At 44.6% G+C, this 16,800-nt stretch overlaps 1 protein-coding gene across 14 annotated transcripts in view; it reads left to right on the top strand.

Moving 5' to 3' along the window:
* COL6A3 (collagen type VI alpha 3 chain) overlaps window positions 1-16,800 on the top strand; it is a 53,663-nt gene that overhangs the window by 15,208 nt on the left and 21,655 nt on the right. For 8 of the 14 annotated variants that reach the window (XM_052675859.1, XM_052675860.1, XM_052675861.1 and 5 more), the window contains 10 exons: window positions 690-1,292; window positions 3,794-4,393; window positions 5,994-6,560; window positions 9,597-10,217; window positions 11,258-11,857; window positions 12,592-13,194; window positions 13,585-14,187; window positions 14,897-15,243; window positions 15,728-15,806; window positions 16,148-16,293. In XM_052675859.1, coding sequence (XP_052531819.1) covers window positions 690-1,292; window positions 3,794-4,393; window positions 5,994-6,560; window positions 9,597-10,217; window positions 11,258-11,857; window positions 12,592-13,194; window positions 13,585-14,187; window positions 14,897-15,243; window positions 15,728-15,806; window positions 16,148-16,293 — 4,769 coding nt within the window. The remainder of the gene's footprint in view (window positions 1-689; window positions 1,293-3,793; window positions 4,394-5,993; window positions 6,561-9,596; window positions 10,218-11,257; window positions 11,858-12,591; window positions 13,195-13,584; window positions 14,188-14,896; window positions 15,244-15,727; window positions 15,807-16,147; window positions 16,294-16,800) is intronic. The other 6 variants (XM_052675862.1, XM_052675870.1, XM_052675867.1 and 3 more) reach the window with 4 other exon arrangements.

Consider the following 16,800-nt stretch of genomic DNA (forward strand, 5'->3'; position numbering starts at 1 on the left):
TCCTATGCCATCATCCATAATACAGTTTCAGAGATTACAACCTAAGATACCTATTTTGCTAAACAAATGGCAAGCAGAATAGAATTCAGCTCTTCCATGACTGGACTGGCTGTGCCAAGAAAAACCATAGCTTGTTTTTGTTAGATAAGGAATAAGATGTAGGACACGAAGACCCAAAGTCCAGGTATGTTGAGTAAGCAGAGATTATTCTTTACTTGTGTCATTGCTCTTGTGAATCCAGTCCTTTTGAGACCAAACCACTCTCAGGTTTTATTCAGATAGCTCCACTGCAGACTGAGGAGCATCACCAGATTATTTTGCCTCCAGCTAACTGCCAAGATTTCTCCTGAATTTTTGCACTTCTCTTGTTTTGCATAAACATTTTAGTATTTTTATAAACAACTGAAGTCTAGCAAACTCTTCAATGTTTTCAAAATGGGAAACACTTAAGCAGATTTCTTGCTACCCTCCTCCTAGAACCCAAGTAATAATTCTGTTATTGTTGTGGTTTTTTTCTTTTTTTTTTTGACTAAGAAAGACCCTTTAAAAGGTACAAAAAAGTAACAGTCCCACAAACAAATAGTAAGTCCTAAATCTTGCTGGGCTGTTGACATAGAATCTATGCAGATAGCGTAGTGGAAGACCTTCACTGATGTTATATTCATGTGTGTGTGTATCATTACTTGCAGTTATTGAAGTGAACAAGAAGGATATAGTCTTCCTGATAGATGGCTCAACAGCTCTGGGGACTGGCCCCTTTAACTCAATTCGTGATTTCGTTGCCAAAATCGTCCAAAGGCTGGAGGTTGGACCCGACCTGATCCAAGTCGCGGTGGCTCAGTATGCAGACACTGTGAGGCCAGAGTTCTATTTTAACACCCATCAGAACAGAAAGGACGTGATGGCTAACGTGAAGAAAATGAAGCTCATGGGCGGCACGGCCCTCAACACTGGCTCAGCACTGGACTTTGTGAGGAACAACTTCTTCACCAGTGCTGCCGGGTGTAGGATGGAGGAAGGGGTGCTGCCCATGCTGGTACTCATCACTGGTGGTAAGTCCATGGATGCCGTTGAGCAAGCTGCAGCAGAGATGAAAAGGAACCGGATAGTGATCCTCGCCGTTGGGTCGAGAAATGCTGACATGGCAGAACTCCAAGAAATTGCTCATGAGAGAGATTTTGTGTTCAATCCAAATGACTTCCGCCTTCAGTTCATGCAAGCCATTCTTCCCGAGGTGCTGTCACCCATCCGGACGCTCTCTGGAGGAATGATTATCCATGAAACACCATCAGGTAATTGATTATCTTGTTCTAATTGGAGAGATTTTTATAAGTTTATCAGCTTGTCTTTTGTTACGCGCAGAGGTAACACGAAAAAGCATGAAGAACATTTTGGCATAGCTAAATATGGTCTCTTTGATTTGCAGAATGTGCATGAACAGGCAGATAAACGTGGTAGCATGCTTGTCGTGATAACTTTGCCATTCCTTCCTGGGGACTTTGTCCCAGACCATGTCAGTCACCAGCCTTCAAAGCCTGGATGCAACAGAGGAACATTACTAGTTAGGTACTCAGATCATACACTGGAGGTTTTTGTTTTCCCTTAGGATGTGTGTAACCAATGGATAGGACACCTTGAATATCATCATCTCTTCCCCAGCTTGAAAAATCATCAAGTATTGGATACATAGTCAAGAAAGCTTGATTTTTTCTCTTAGTGTAAATAAAACAAGAACATTTGCTCATGGAGATGTTCAGAGAACGCTAGCCTGATGCGGTTGGCCAGAAACAGCTGCTTCCATAATATATTTATAGTTTTCTTACCAACATTTATTCAGCCCATGCCTTAAGAGGCACATGAGACTGCTGCAGTGTTGACTTCAATTTAATCTGCAGTGTTGACTTTAATTTAATCTGTTTAGAAGATGATCCAAAGCCCTGTGAAACCAACGTATTCTTTTTACTTGCTATTTCCACCGACATCAGTAGACTTTTGGAAGAAATCCAGAAGGTAGAGTCACGTCTTCCAAGTCAGTTTCCTGGTACTTCAGGAGGTTTTTAATCTGTATAGAGATTTTATACCAAATTTCTCAGGGTTTGTCCCCAGTAGAGATGCTTGAGGTTGAATTCTTGTTGTGCTAGGTCACATCTGAGCCTTGCAATTCTGTCCCATGGCATATGGACATTAGTAAAACAAGACTTTGTCCAGCTTCCAATAAGGCCAATAGTGAGATTCCTGTTGGCTTAAGTGGGTCTTGAACCATCCATGCAGTTGTTTTTTAAGTAATTTAAAATTATAAACCACAGATTTTTTGAGAGTCCTTTAAAAAAAAATTGAAGCCTATGACTGATCTATATGAAGAGTAGACATTTTAAAATCAGTTAGCTGATACTTGTCCTTAATTAAGATGAATATCACGGAACTCATCATTTAATAAGCTTTTCTCAGAGCATGTTTCCTGCTAATACAGTTTTGCATGGCTGTGTACCAAACCCGACATTTTTATTTTTCCAGTGCAAATTAAAAATGTTCCTCCACCTTCTTGTTCTTTGCAATTTATCCATGCAGCTTTTGTTTTCTTTTCTACTCCTTTTATTGTTCTGAACTCACAGCTACACACATCCGCAATAGGCAAATAAACATCTCCCACTCCGTAAACAGACCATCGTTAATAACGTAACTGAATTTGACATTGGGCAGTCTGTTAGATTTCAACCAGAGTAGCTAAAGATATCCTCTCACCCTGGGCCTTGAATCAAACTGTGCTGGGAAGAAAAGCCCATCTTCTCCCATCTGGAGATGATGTATTAAGAGCAAAAAGCACACAGGGAGAACCTGCAGCATCTTAAGGGTGACACTGCAGATCTGCGACTCTGGGCTCAATCACAGGAAGACAACTTGGGGTCAACTTAATCTTACAGAAGGAGCTGAGAATCAGCCAGTTAAAGCCCAAACGGAGAGACTTTCACCCCTTTTACTGCTTGCTATGTGCAAATCTGTAAAATGCAATTTTCAGCATCGAATGCAGACGTTGGAAAGCACGCGTCTTGGGCATTCGCTACCGCCTCATCCAGACCAAGTTCTAAAGCCAATAGTAAAAGCTATTTTTAATACCCACTCAAAATAACAACCAAATTAGTTACTTGGCAGAAGAGTTTTCCCATGCAAGCAGAACCCTTTTCTACACAACAGCCCAGCGCAGTGTGAGGGTAGGTGTGGCCAGAGCAGGCACTGCAGGGCACGATGTGCAGGGCACTGCATCCTATGGGATGGGGATTGCTTAGCCATGGTGGTAGAGCAGAGCTGAGTGTCAACAAACGCTTTGTGCGCCAGCAAATGGCAGCATTCCCTCAAGTGATAAGCCCTGAGAAAATCCACGCTGTCTTCCAGATAAGCAAAGTCTGTGAGTGTAAATCAGTGTTGCTCGATTAAAGCCAAGAGAGCTACCTTTTACCAGCTTAAGTATGGCCCAGAACACGCAGCTCTGGCATCAGCAGCCACTGAAATCATCTGCCTTTACAGAGGCTGAGCCCTATTGATAAATCTGATGCTTAAAGGCTTTTCCATACGAGTCAGAAAGCTCCTTTGCCAAATTCAGTGATGTCCAAAGTCCTTGTTATTTGTCTCGTGATCATACTCCCTCTCTTCTCTTTCTCTCCCCCACGCCCTCCTCCCTCCTAACAAGGTTCACATGTGTGTACATGTGTACGCTGTATGCATGCTGTATGCACACATGAAAATATCCATTGTGTTTTCCACGATGTCTCATGTTATTTTCTGTGCTCTACCGCAGTTCAAGTAACCAAAAGGGATATCATCTTTCTTTTGGATGGATCACTCAACGTCGGAAATGCCAACTTCCCCTTTGTGCGGGACTTTGTTGCGACTTTAGTTAACTACCTTGATGTCGGACCCGACAAAATCCGAGTTGGCTTAGTGCAATTTAGCGACACTCCTAAAACCGAGTTCTCCCTATACTCATACCAAACCAAATCAGACATAATTCAACGTTTGGGGCAGCTGAGGCCCAAGGGTGGGTCAGTGCTGAACACTGGCTCTGCACTGAACTTTGTGCTTTCGAATCACTTCACTGAAGCTGGTGGGAGCAGAATAAATGAACAAGTGCCGCAGGTCCTAGTCCTGGTGACGGCAGGGAGGTCTGCCGATCCCTTCCTGCAAATTTCCAATGACTTAGCTCGGGCCGGAGTGCTGACTTTTGCTGTTGGAGTTAGGAATGCGGATAAGGCAGAGCTTGAACAGATTGCGTTTAATCCAAGAATGGTATATTTTATGGATGATTTCAGTGATCTGACAGCATTACCTCAGGAGTTAAATAAGCCTATAACAACATATGTTAGTGGAGGTGTGGAGGAGGTTCCACTCGCCCCAACAGGTAATATCAACCTTCCTTCATCTTGATTGCATTAAATTAATCTTGTTTGTCTTGACTGTTTGTTCCCAATGTACACCTTCACACTTGTCCAAGGCCCTCAGTCAAAGCGTTGAAGACTGTGACTAACCTTAAATACATGCTTTGATACAGTCAGCTCTTCATTTTGAGGTTGCAATTTAAAGACAGCACGGTTTGAAGGAGGTAAGGACTGAAGGGTGAACAGAGCAAGTCTATGCCCACTAGTTCAGGTATTCCCTTTTCACCTCCCTAATAATATCACAACCAGCAAGTTCATTGCTTGTACTAACTCAGGCAATGGGAGCTTGTAATTTGGCCATAGGGACTGTTATGTGAAGATAGATATAGCACCAATGAGCTATTGTACGCCAGTGTAGGAGCAAAGGTCTAGCCATGTACTCATAGCTAAATCGTTCCCTACAAGCACTCTATAGAAGTGATATTATGAGACTGTCACAGAGACTGAATTTGCCTTCAGATATTCAAAATTAGGCTCTAACATTAAGCTTAAAAATTGTTGGTAGGCTTAATCTTTTATTTGCTCTATTTGCTCAGTAATGCCCTTACTATGCTGTAACTCTATTACATCATGGAAAAGACAGCAATGACAGCAGGGTAGCAGAGTCTTAGGGTGCAGCAAGTGAGGATAAGCTCAAGCGCAGCAGCTGTGGATGCAGAAACAAAGAAAGCAAGCTGCTTACCTTCAGAAGGTCTCAAGTAGGCAGGAATCTCCAACGACGTACCCTCAACCTCCACTGCCAACCCTTAAATGAGGTCTGGGGTGGATCCTGGCTCCATCACTTCCAATCACTCAGATACATTACATGCACCTGAGCTCTCCGGGGTTGGCCCTGCCTTCCGCCAGGTGCTCGATCACTGCTTCAGGCCATGGCTATATGCATGCAAAGACATAAGAATATCCAGAATTGTTTAGGCTGGAAAGGAGGCCAACATAGCAGATGTTAAGATGCACAAATATGAGGTGTTTGATTTTGCCTTGGATGCTTGATGAAACTAAAAGGACCATTGATAATGGGTAACAAAATTTCCCTCTCCCAAAATCATTACTCACCTCAGGATATGACTGCCTTGTGATGCAAATTGAGATAAATACTGTAAGAGAACATGGAAAATATGCTATATCTGTGTGTATAAACTAACATATATTCATCACCTTCCAAAGCCTTTAAATACAAAAAAAATCCCTTTCCACTTCTGTTGTACTTCATGCCTCTATTGTTAGCAGTTTGCTAGAATAGATGTCACTGTTCTATTCTGAAATGGCCAATTTATGATATGACTGATATGATATGATACAAGTATATGATATGCAATGTGATGTGAGATCCTGGTGCCTGAATTTACTGAATCTTAAGAGAGGTGTCCTTACTTTCCTTATCAGATAAACACATCAAAGGTACTGTTTAATCCCGTAATCTCTGAATACTTAGGTAAATGAGAATCGCTCATTTTGCATATTGAAATCCATCTGATTTAGAGAGAAGTTTCTAGGGTGAAATTTAAGAAGAAACATGCCTTCATATCTTTTATTTCCCTCTTTTCATTTGTGAATTTATTCTAGAAAGCAAGAAAGACATTTTATTCCTGATTGATGGTTCAGCCAACCTCTTGGGTAGCTTTCCTGCTGTCCGGGACTTTATACACAAAGTCATTTCTGACCTGAATGTGGGTCCCGACGCCACGCGAGTAGCAGTTGCTCAGTTCAGTGACAACATCCAAGTTGAATTTGACTTTGCTGAACTCCCATCTAAGCAAGACATGCTTCTGAAAGTGAAAAGGATGAGGTTAAAAACTGGGAAGCAGCTGAATATCGGAGTTGCGCTCGATGAAGCCGTGAGGAGACTGTTTGTGAAGGAAGCTGGAAGCAGGATTGAAGAAGGCATTCCACAGTTCTTGGTCCTCCTCGCCGCTGGGAAATCAACCGATGAGGTGGAGCGACCATCGGGAGCTCTGAAGGAAGCTGGAGTTGTGACCTTTGCTATCAAAGCCAAAAATGCTGATTTATCAGAGCTGGAAAGGATAGCTTACGCCCCACAGTTCATTCTGAATGTTGAATCCCTTCCTCGGATTTCAGAGCTCCAGGCAAACATAGTGAACCTACTGAAAACTATCCAGTTTCAGCCAACAGGTACAAGGCCCCATGGTTTCCGTGGTTTCCAAAGGGCTGAGAATTACCATTCGGCCCCTTCTCTTCAGTAACTGGGGCATTTGTGCCTGGTGATGTTTAAAATGATTATGTAGAAACTGCTATTGTACTCTGGTCAGACCCTGATCCAGCAAACACTAAGGTTCAAATTGAATTTTAAAGACGAGTCATTCCATTAAAGGAAAAAGCCTTTTGTTCAGCTGCAAGAGCCGCAATAGATGCTGTTACTGATGCGTAAACGATGGTATAAGCATGAAGTAACAGATCCATTGCCCTAGTTAAATAAGTTGACATACAGTGCTGGGCAAGGACTTGGAGGAGCAAATTAAGGCTCGTCTCAATTCCTCTTTCTATTCACCACTTCCTGGAGGAGTGATAGGGTTTAAGAAGCACTGTAGAGTCAGTGACATCCCACAACTCAAACCTCCTTATTCATTCTTTCTCTATTACTTAAAGGGCATAACAGCAGTCTTTACATTTTGTAACTAGGCACCAATAAATCGGATGATCTTCACACAGTTACTACTAAAAGCTCACCTGCTGAAAAGGGATGAATTAAAGAACATATAACGTATCATAAAAAAGAATTACAGCTTCTATCAGAATTTGAAACGGCAGTACTGGAAATTATGCAACTGTGTGATTTCCCAAAGGCAACCTTAGTTTGAAAGTTAACCTGTCTTCCAACAGCAGGTGGAGACAAGGAAAACTGTAACGACTTCCACATCATCTCTTCATGAAAGTTCTGGGCAGATGGACTTAGAATCATAGAAACATACGAAAGAAATAGGGCTGGAAGAGATCTCAGGGTGCCATCTGCTACATATCCATTTTCCCAAGAGGATCTGCTTGTCCAGAACTGGCTGACACTTTTCTAACCTCTTCTGAAAATCTTCTAGTACAGAAAATTCCTCTGGCCTCTCTAATCAATCAATGCAATTGACTGAATATCCTCACTGCTAGATGTTTGACATAAGTGTCAATACTCTGCCTTTCTCCTTATGGCTTCATCCATGTACATCTCTTTCAACTCAGAAGGAATACAGGTGTCAGCTCTTTCTTGTGTTTTGTTTGACCACCTTTCATTCACTTTAAGCTTGCCATTATATAAGGGTGGTGAAGCACTGGCACAGGTTGCCCAAAGAGGTGGTGGGTGTCCCATCCCTGCAGACACTCAAGGTCAGGCTGGATGGGGCACTGAGCAGCTGATGGAGCTGTAGGTGTCCTTGTTCATTGCAGCAGAGTTGGACTAAATGGTCTTTAGAGGTTCCATTCAACTCAAACAATTCTATGTCTTTTCTCAGTCATTATGTCTCTAGCTGTGTAACCTCAGTTTCCTAGGATTAGTTCATTAGGCTCAATTTGTTTGAAAAATAGAGTATAAGCAAGGACATTCAAATATTCTTAAGTTGATCTTCTCTTACATGAGACAGAAACCATATCCTGTTGTTGCTGGAATTACCTGTACTTTTAATGGGAAGTGGAATTTAAAAGGCATTAAATATTTTGCCCATGTTGGCACTGTCTGCCTAGAGCCTTCACTTTGTGGATGACCAGGTTATTTTTGGTCTTCCTTTTATTGCAAGTTACTTACAAATCAGATCTCTGCTACTGCAGATGCTTCTTGCTAGATCTCAGTTTGTGCTTCTGGCCATTCTCATTCTCTCTCTGCTGGTTTGGAAAATTACTTCTTAGTAATCTGATCCCACCTGCTCTTTTATGACAATCCTCTCATGCCCCATGAAGAGCTCTTGATTTATGTTGTTTTTCAGAGGGATAGCTAGATGTCTTTAATGTTGTTAAGAAGCTTGCATTCTGCAGACCGAGGGTTTAAAATTCCTTTGACAACAAGGTACTGCAACCAATTCCACTAGCTGCTCCCCAAGAGCTGCACCCACCTCCTTTTCCTAGTATTCTTGACCCACCTCATCAGTGTATGCATAGTTTTTCTTCTACCTAGAGACTCTTTTCCTCTGTTCCTGAGCTTCAGAGGAGCTACATGAAACCAGGATATGCCAGGCAGTGCCTGCTCCCTCTTCCTACTTGCCTTGCTCAACAAGCTATTTTAATATTCCAGCCCTATGTATTAAGCTACCAAATTTCTGACATTCTTCCTATGTAATAAACCTTTCCTGAAGTCTGTATTAAGATTTCAGTTACCCTTGGTAACTTTTTATATTTTGAGCATTCATAAACATAAAATATTTCCTTCAGGGGAACAGTTCGTGCTCCTGTTGTCCCAATGACCGTTGCTATGAAAAAACAACAGGGATGCCATTCTTCTGCTTGGTGTTTGAGATGCAGTGATGTTTTCTGCTTGGCTGAGCCAAAATTTTGCAATTCCATCAGCCAACAGCAGAACTCAACAACGGTCTTCCTGATCTCTAAGTTATATAAATAATCACTGAGTGTTAGCTCACCATTATTATTCTTAGCCCTCGAGGAAAGTTCAAACTTAAAAGAAACAAAAAACAAAAAACAAACACAGTGCCTTGTATTTCAGAAAAGCAGCTCAGCATTTCCAGTTGGATGTGCTTTTCGGCAGGTTCGTATTTTGTCTGGGCATGTGCAGGATCATCTTTCTCTAAGGTCAGCAATGGTCAGCAATGCCTGAGAAAAGCTGTCGTCTCCCTCTCTGCTGGCTCCTTGCGAGCACCCCCTCTGCAGTAATCATAGAAAGACATTTCCTTCTGAACAGCAGATTTATCTGTCAGCCAAAATCCCTCAGGTAGAGGATGACACCTGGAGGCCCTTGGCACCCTATTTCCTGTGTGTCTATGATTCTATGGCTTGGTGGATAAGGCACTGCAGATGTTGCACTGTGGTTTCCACCAACTTCCACCCATCTGCCTCCTCACCAGGGATTGCACCCGATTGCAAAGTAACCGAAAAACCGATTCTGACACCTCGCTGTCCCCTCCTTACACTTCTGTACTCCTTTGGTTCAATGTATTCAGAGAACAATCACTTCAAAAGAGAATCTCACTTATTCTCCCTTCCCTTACTTGTCTCAAACAGTAGTTGAGAGAGGTGAGAAGAAGGATGTGGTGTTTCTAATCGATGGCTCGGATGGTGTCAGAAGAGGTTTCCCCCTGCTGAAGACCTTTGTGGAAAGAGTTGTCGAAAGCCTTGATATTGGCCGTGACAAGGTCCGTGTGGCCATTGTGCAGTACAGCAATGTCATACAACCCGAGTTCTTGCTGGATGCCTATGAAGACAAAGCTGATTTAGTCAGTGCCATCCAGGCACTGACAATTATGGGAGGATCTCCTCTGAACACCGGAGCAGCCCTCGACTATCTCATCAAGAACGTGTTCACCGTGTCGAGTGGCAGCAGGATAGCTGAGGGCGTCCCGCAGTTCCTGATCCTGCTCACTGCTGACCGATCCCAGGATGATGTGAGGAGGCCCTCGGTGGTCCTCAAGACGAGTGGCACAGTGCCCTTTGGCATCGGGATTGGCAATGCCGACCTCACAGAGCTTCAGACGATTTCCTTCCTCCCGGATTTTGCTATCTCCGTACCTGACTTCAGCCAGCTGGATTCAGTGCAACAGGCCGTGTCCAACAGAGTCATCCGACTGACCAAGAAAGAAATAGAGTCACTTGCCCCTGATCTGGTTTTTACATCACCCAGCCCAGGTGAGAAGAAGTTTGTGTCTGCACCAAGAGCCAGCGGCAAAATATGATGTTTAGAAACATCATGGTTGCAACACAAACAGAAAAGCAGAGATGGTCACGGCTCTACATCCACCTTGGTCTCACTGTCAATGTATTTTCTGATGTACTTAGGGTTAGTAGGACCTGTGACATTAAGCTGACCCACCCTTAATTACAGTCCTACAAAGTGGTCCATGTTACATCAACATGGAAGACACACAAAGTGGATGCCAGGACTTTAATCTTATTTTAATTCAATGAACTGTTATTTCAGTCCATACTATTCCTCTCAAAAAGGAAATGGCATCGTTTAAATGTTACAGGGATTCCTTCACACAACTACATACCAACGTCACCTTTCTGCTAAATGTAAGACCTTCTTCTGATGTGTCTAACATTTGCTACGCTCATTCACAGGGGGAAAGGAAAATGGAAAAGAATCAGAACTTCCATTTCTGGTCTCACTTTGAATGAAATCCAACCAGCACTCACCCATCCTGAGGGAATGAAGGATACCCAACCCAAATCAGTCCCTTCAAAATTCACCATTCTACTCTATCTGTTCCTTCCCTCCAAAGTCAGACTGCTTTCCCCAAGCCCCACTTGTCAATGTAATATTCAATGATAATTCAGGCTCTGACCTGAATTACTGAGAGAATCATGGGATAAAAATCTATCTTAGAAGAGAAAGACAAGGAAAGAGGAATGGCTCGTGCGGCAGCCTGCCCTGAGTAAGAAGCATCACCGTGCTACGTTTCCTTGTGTGTAGATCCCACTGGGAATTAATGTTCCAAGGTTCCCTTGCTCTCTCTCGCTTCCTTTTCTCTGGAAACTGCTGTTCTTGCACTGCCTCGGGATGTGCCTAGTAGACTGACCCAGTCTCTGGGGCTCCCAGGAGAAATCGTAAGGAAAGAAATGAGCCTCTTCCCAAAGCATGGGCCAGTGACGTAGATAATGACATTAGCTGCTCTCCATAGGCAATGCTTGATAATATCCTTTGACTCCTTCCTTCTTTTCCACAGCGGGTGTGAAAAGGGATGTTGTGTTCCTGGTCGATGGCTCCCGCTACGCTGCCCAGGAGTTCTACCTCATCCGTGACCTCATTGAGAGGATAGTGAACAACCTGGATGTGGGCTTTGACACCACCCGGGTTTCAGTGGTCCAGTTCAGTGAGCATCCCCATGTGGAGTTCCTACTCAATGCTCATTCCACCAAGGACGAGGTGCAAGGTGCAGTGAGGCGGCTGCGGCCGAGGGGTGGCCAGCAGGTGAACGTGGGGGAAGCCCTTGAATTTGTGGCAAAAACCATCTTCACCCGTCCCTCGGGGAGCCGCATAGAAGAGGGTGTCCCTCAGTTTTTGGTCATCCTCTCCTCCCGCAAGTCTGATGATGACTTAGAATTCCCATCGGTGCAAGTCAAACAAGTAGGAGTGGCACCTCTGGTCATCGCAAAGAACATGGATCCTGAGGAGATGGTGCAGATTTCCCTTAGCCCTGATTATGTGTTCCAAGTCTCCAGCTTCCAGGAACTGCCCAGCCTTGAACAGAAGCTGCTGGCTCCTATTGAAACTCTGAGTGCAGACCAAATCAGACAACTCCTGGGAGACGTAACAACAATTCCAGGTAAGACCCTGTCATTACCAGCTGCCTCTGTTGCTATGCAAGTAAATATTACACAACTGGGTAAATGATTTTTAATCCCTTCTTTTCTTAGTTATAAATGGGGGCAGCACACGTACTGCTTTTGGAGACCACTTCTAAACATGCAGAAATTTTTCTACCTAAATGTATAGCTTATTCTTATTTTCAAGTCAAAGACTGCAACATGCTTGATCGCATGTTCCCATTTACTGGCTAACTAAGAGAAAGACATAAATCTGTGGCAAAACAGAGCTAGAAATATTGCCAAATCCAGACAAGACTGTCGAAGAATGAAATGGATAATCATAGAATCATAGAATGGCCTGGGTTGAAAAGGACCACATGATCATCCAGTTCCAACCCCCTGCTGTGTGCAGGTCGCCAACCAGCAGACCAGGCTGCCCAGAGCCACATCCAGCCTGGCCTTGAATGCCTGCAGGGATGGGGCATCCACAGCCTCCTTGGGCAACCTGTTCCAATGCATCACCACCCTCTGATGATAAGGGTCTGAGTAATACATGCTTAGAATATTAGGCAAGTCGCTTATACACACATGCACTTGCAAATAAGCCCTTGCGGATGAGCTCCACGAAGCACCATGCCTAAATTTGGGTAAAATATACCATGCAGTCTTACATTACCTGAGAAAATATATTATAGAAATCCTGCAGAAAAGTCTAAGCAAAATAATTTCTCCTCTCTTTGCTTCCTGGCAGATGTTTCTGGTGAGGAAAAGGATGTAGTCTTCCTCATTGATAGCTCCGACAGCGTTAGGTCTGATGGGCTCGCTCACATTCGGGATTTCATCAGCCGAATCGTTCAGCAGCTTGATGTTGGGCCAAACAAAGTGCGGATTGGAGTGGTTCAGTTCAGCAATAACGTCTTCCCTGAGTTCTTCTTGAAAACCCACAAATCTAAAAACGCCGTACTGCAAGCCATCCGCCGCTTACGGCTTAGAGGAGGGTACCCTGTGAACGCTGGCAAAGCCCTGGACTACGTGGTGAAGAACTACTTCATCAAGTCTGCAGGGAGCAGGATAGAAGATGGAGTGCCCCAGCATCTAGTTGTCATCCTTGGAGATCAGTCCCAGGATGATGTCAACAGGCCTGCTAATGTGATCTCTTCAACGAGTATTCAACCTCTGGGTGTAGGAGCCAGGAATGTAGACAGGAACCAGCTGCAGGTCATTACCAATGACCCTGGCCGTGTGCTTGTAGTACAGGACTTCACAGGACTGCCCACTTTAGAAAGAAAGGTGCAGAACATTCTTGAAGAGCTTCCAGTACCCACAACAGAAAGCCCCGGATATCCAGGACCTGGTAAGTTTGCTAATGCATCCTGCAGGCTTTTCTGAGTATAACACAGACAGAGTTTGTACAATGTGTAAATGGCTCCATCACTCTCTTTCATCCCCAACAATTAAGTTACGTTGCTTTAAAGAATGCTTTGAAGAAGATTTTGTGGAGCACAGGAAAGCGTAGAGTTTGAAGAGATGAGTCTATCATGAAAACATGAGGTGTAATAAAAACATTATGTAAAAGGTTTTGTCATGTATGCAAGTAAAGTCACTCCAAAGACCAACAAAGCTTACAAGTTTGAAAGGAGAGAGACATGCAATGCTATCTGACATAGCACTAAGCACCATGAGTATTACAAATGTCACAAACAATGATTAGCCATTTTGATTTCTTTTGTAATTTCTTTTTCAGGAGGCAAAAAGCAGGCTGACATTGTGTTTTTGCTGGATGGCTCCATCAACCTGGGAAGAGATAACTTCCAGGAAGTTCTCCAGTTCGTGTATTCTATAGTGGATGCCATCTATGAGGATGGTGACTCCATCCAGGTAGGACTGGCACAGTACAACTCTGATGTCACTGATGAGTTTTTCCTCAAGGATTACTCCACCAAACCTCAGATTTTAGATGCCATCAACAAAGTGATCTACAAAGGTGGCCGAGTGGCAAACACTGGTGCAGCCATCAAGCACCTTCAGGCAAAACACTTTGTAAAGGAGGCTGGCAGCCGAATTGACCAGAGGGTACCTCAGATCGCCTTCATCATCACAGGGGGGAAATCTTCAGATGATGGGCAGAGTGCCTCCATGGAAGTTGCACAGAAAGGTGTCAAGGTGTTTGCAGTTGGTGTAAGGAACATCGATTTGGAAGAAGTCAGCAAGTTGGCCAGCGAGAGTGCCACGAGCTTCAGAGTGTCAACAGCTCAAGAGTTGTCTGAACTGAATGAGCAGGTCTTGGTTACATTGGCAGCTGCTATGGAGGAGAAACTGTGCCCAGGAACGACAGACGTGACGAGAGGTAAGCACCATCCTTCCATAAAATGCTCAGGTTATTCCCAGTTGGAGTCCATTTTAATGGACTCCTCCAGCTTGCCTACAGCTGAATCCAGGCATGAGCTTGGATCAGCCCTTTGTACAGGAGGTTCAGCACATGAATGACTTGTGCAACGTCACATCAGGACTGCAATTGTGGAAGAATTAAAGATAGGACAGGCTGTGGCATAGGAGACATTGCTTGATGGAGACGGCTTCACCTCAGAAACGGGCCAGCCCCGAACTACTGACCCTCTGCTGCTATATCAGAGAGGCTCCTGCCTGCCTGAACCTGTTTGACCCAGGTTATCATTGCTGTGATGAAGTCCACAGCGCTTGTATATCAAATAGTGGCATTTCTCCATCCAGAGACCATCTGCTGAAATCATAGAATCGTGGTGGTTGGAAAGACCACTAAGATCATCTAGCCCAACCTTCAACCCCATGTCTAACAGAATGAGGGCAGTCTGAACATTTGCACAGGTTGCTTGGAGAGACTGTAGAATCTTGGAGAGACCTTTGTAAGTGACCTTGATGTGGTACTGGGCACTCTGCTCGAGCTGGGGTTGGGCCAGAGGTACCTAGAGATCTCTTCCCACTTCAGCCATCCTTTGGTTCTGTCACTGTTGCTTGAAAATCATCTGTTGCATTGCTCAGCGGTGACGCTCTCCTCTCTTTCCACGTTTCCCTTTCAGACTGCGACTTAGATGTGATTCTTGGCTTCGATGTGTCAGATGTCGGAGCCGGCCAAAACATCTTCAATTCCCAGAGAGGGCTGGAGTCCAGGGTCGAGGCTGTGCTGAACAGAATAACACAGATGCAGAAAATCAGCTGTACCGGCAGCCAGGCGCCCAATGTCAGGGTGGCCATCATGGCCCAGTCCCGGGGGGGACCCGTGGAGGGATTGGACTTTTCTGAGTACCAGCCTGAGCTCTTTGAGAGGTTCCAAGGCATGCGCACCCGTGGACCCTATTTCCTCACAGCTGAGACGCTGAAATCCTACCAGAACAAGTTCAGATCAGCACCCGCTGGCAGCACCAAGGTAAGTCAAAACCAAATCTGATGGTGTTGGACAGGAAAGCTGCCCTCTGTTATATTTTGATTGAGAAGGAAGGATGCTCTTTGATTTTTGTCAACAAAGTGACCATGTATTCATAAGAAAAGCCCTGACTTTTGGTCACCTGTATGTTCCCTGTGGCCTCCCAGCACTGTCAGTGCCTAGCCCTGGTCATTGCTGAGCAGCCAGGGCCTGGAGGCACAGCTTGGCCACACACCTTTCACACCTGCCTGATACAATGCACCTAAATCTGGCACAGAAATGCATAGATTCATGCCCAGCAAAGTTAGGAAGGGAGGAGCAATTCCCCCATCTCACCTTGAACAAAACATCCCTTGGACGAAGGCCCTCCAGGTTGCTCGTGATTGCATTCCAACACTAAGAATTCTAACGATTCCATAATTGAACGATTCTGTGATTTCACACCAGAAAATCTCCAGGTCCCAACGTCAATTTATTTCTCTCCCAGGTGGTAATTCACTTCACAGACGGTACAGACGACTACTTGGATCAGATGAAGACTGCCTCGGCCGATTTGCGTGGACAAGGTAATTTTTACTTCTTGAGAAAGTGACGATGGAGCCCACGTTAACATCACACGTGCTTTAACACTGTTTTTCACGGATCAGCCGCGTTTCGATAGCACTGAATAAGGATTTCAGTACGTCAGTGACTTGTACTCACATCGCTGTTTTTTTCATCACCTCCCCGTGATATTTATTCCCGTGATCCACCTAAGCATGGGGGAAAACTTGCACTGAGTGTATTTGTTCTTGGTTGAAAAGCTTCCATTTGCAATTGGAGAGGCTAAGAACAGCCCAGCTTTGCAGGTGAGGGTGTGCACGCTCTGCAGAGCACCGTGTCCCGTCACAGCTCCTTCTGCTTTCAGGTGTCCACGCTCTCCTCTTCGTCGGCTTGGATCGAGTGAAAAACTTTGAGGAAGTGATGCAGCTGGAGTTCGGGAGGGGTTTCACCTACAACAGGCCTCTGAGAGTTAATCTCCTGGACTTGGATTTCGAGTTGGCAGAGCAGCTTGTAAGTCACTTGGCACAGGCAGCGCTGCCTTGCAATGCTGGGGAAAAGCCAAAGGCTGGATGTGCTGCAGGTCTGGAGTGCTGCTGAATCACACCCTCTTGGCTCCGGCCATTCCCCCCTCCCTAGCTCACGTCTGCTCTTTATACAGATGCCATAGCAAATTAATGAAAAGCAGATCCTGCTGCTGTCCTTACTGCAGGAATGGTACAGGACAGGCTTCTCCAGCTCAGGCTGCAAAGCACAAAGCCCACTGAGACTAAATCACATGGAACAGGTTAACAACCCACACATGTACCAGCACCAAACTAAAGGCTTGAGGGTGATGCACCGTCATGCATTGTCAGTGCTAAACCTCCTGCACAAACATAACTTTCTAGGTTTCTTCCTGGAGCTGATACAGTGCTTATGTGTTAGATGTGTTTCTTACAAATGGTAGTTATTTTTCTTCCAGGCAGAAGCTCATAGATTTACCTCCATTCCATGCATGTATCATCTCTCAAGCCTACT

Source organism: Tympanuchus pallidicinctus, unplaced genomic scaffold, assembly GCF_026119805.1.
Source record: "Tympanuchus pallidicinctus isolate F22 unplaced genomic scaffold, pur_lepc_1.0 scaffold15, whole genome shotgun sequence".
In the NCBI taxonomy this organism is placed as follows: Eukaryota; Metazoa; Chordata; class Aves; order Galliformes; family Phasianidae; genus Tympanuchus; species Tympanuchus pallidicinctus.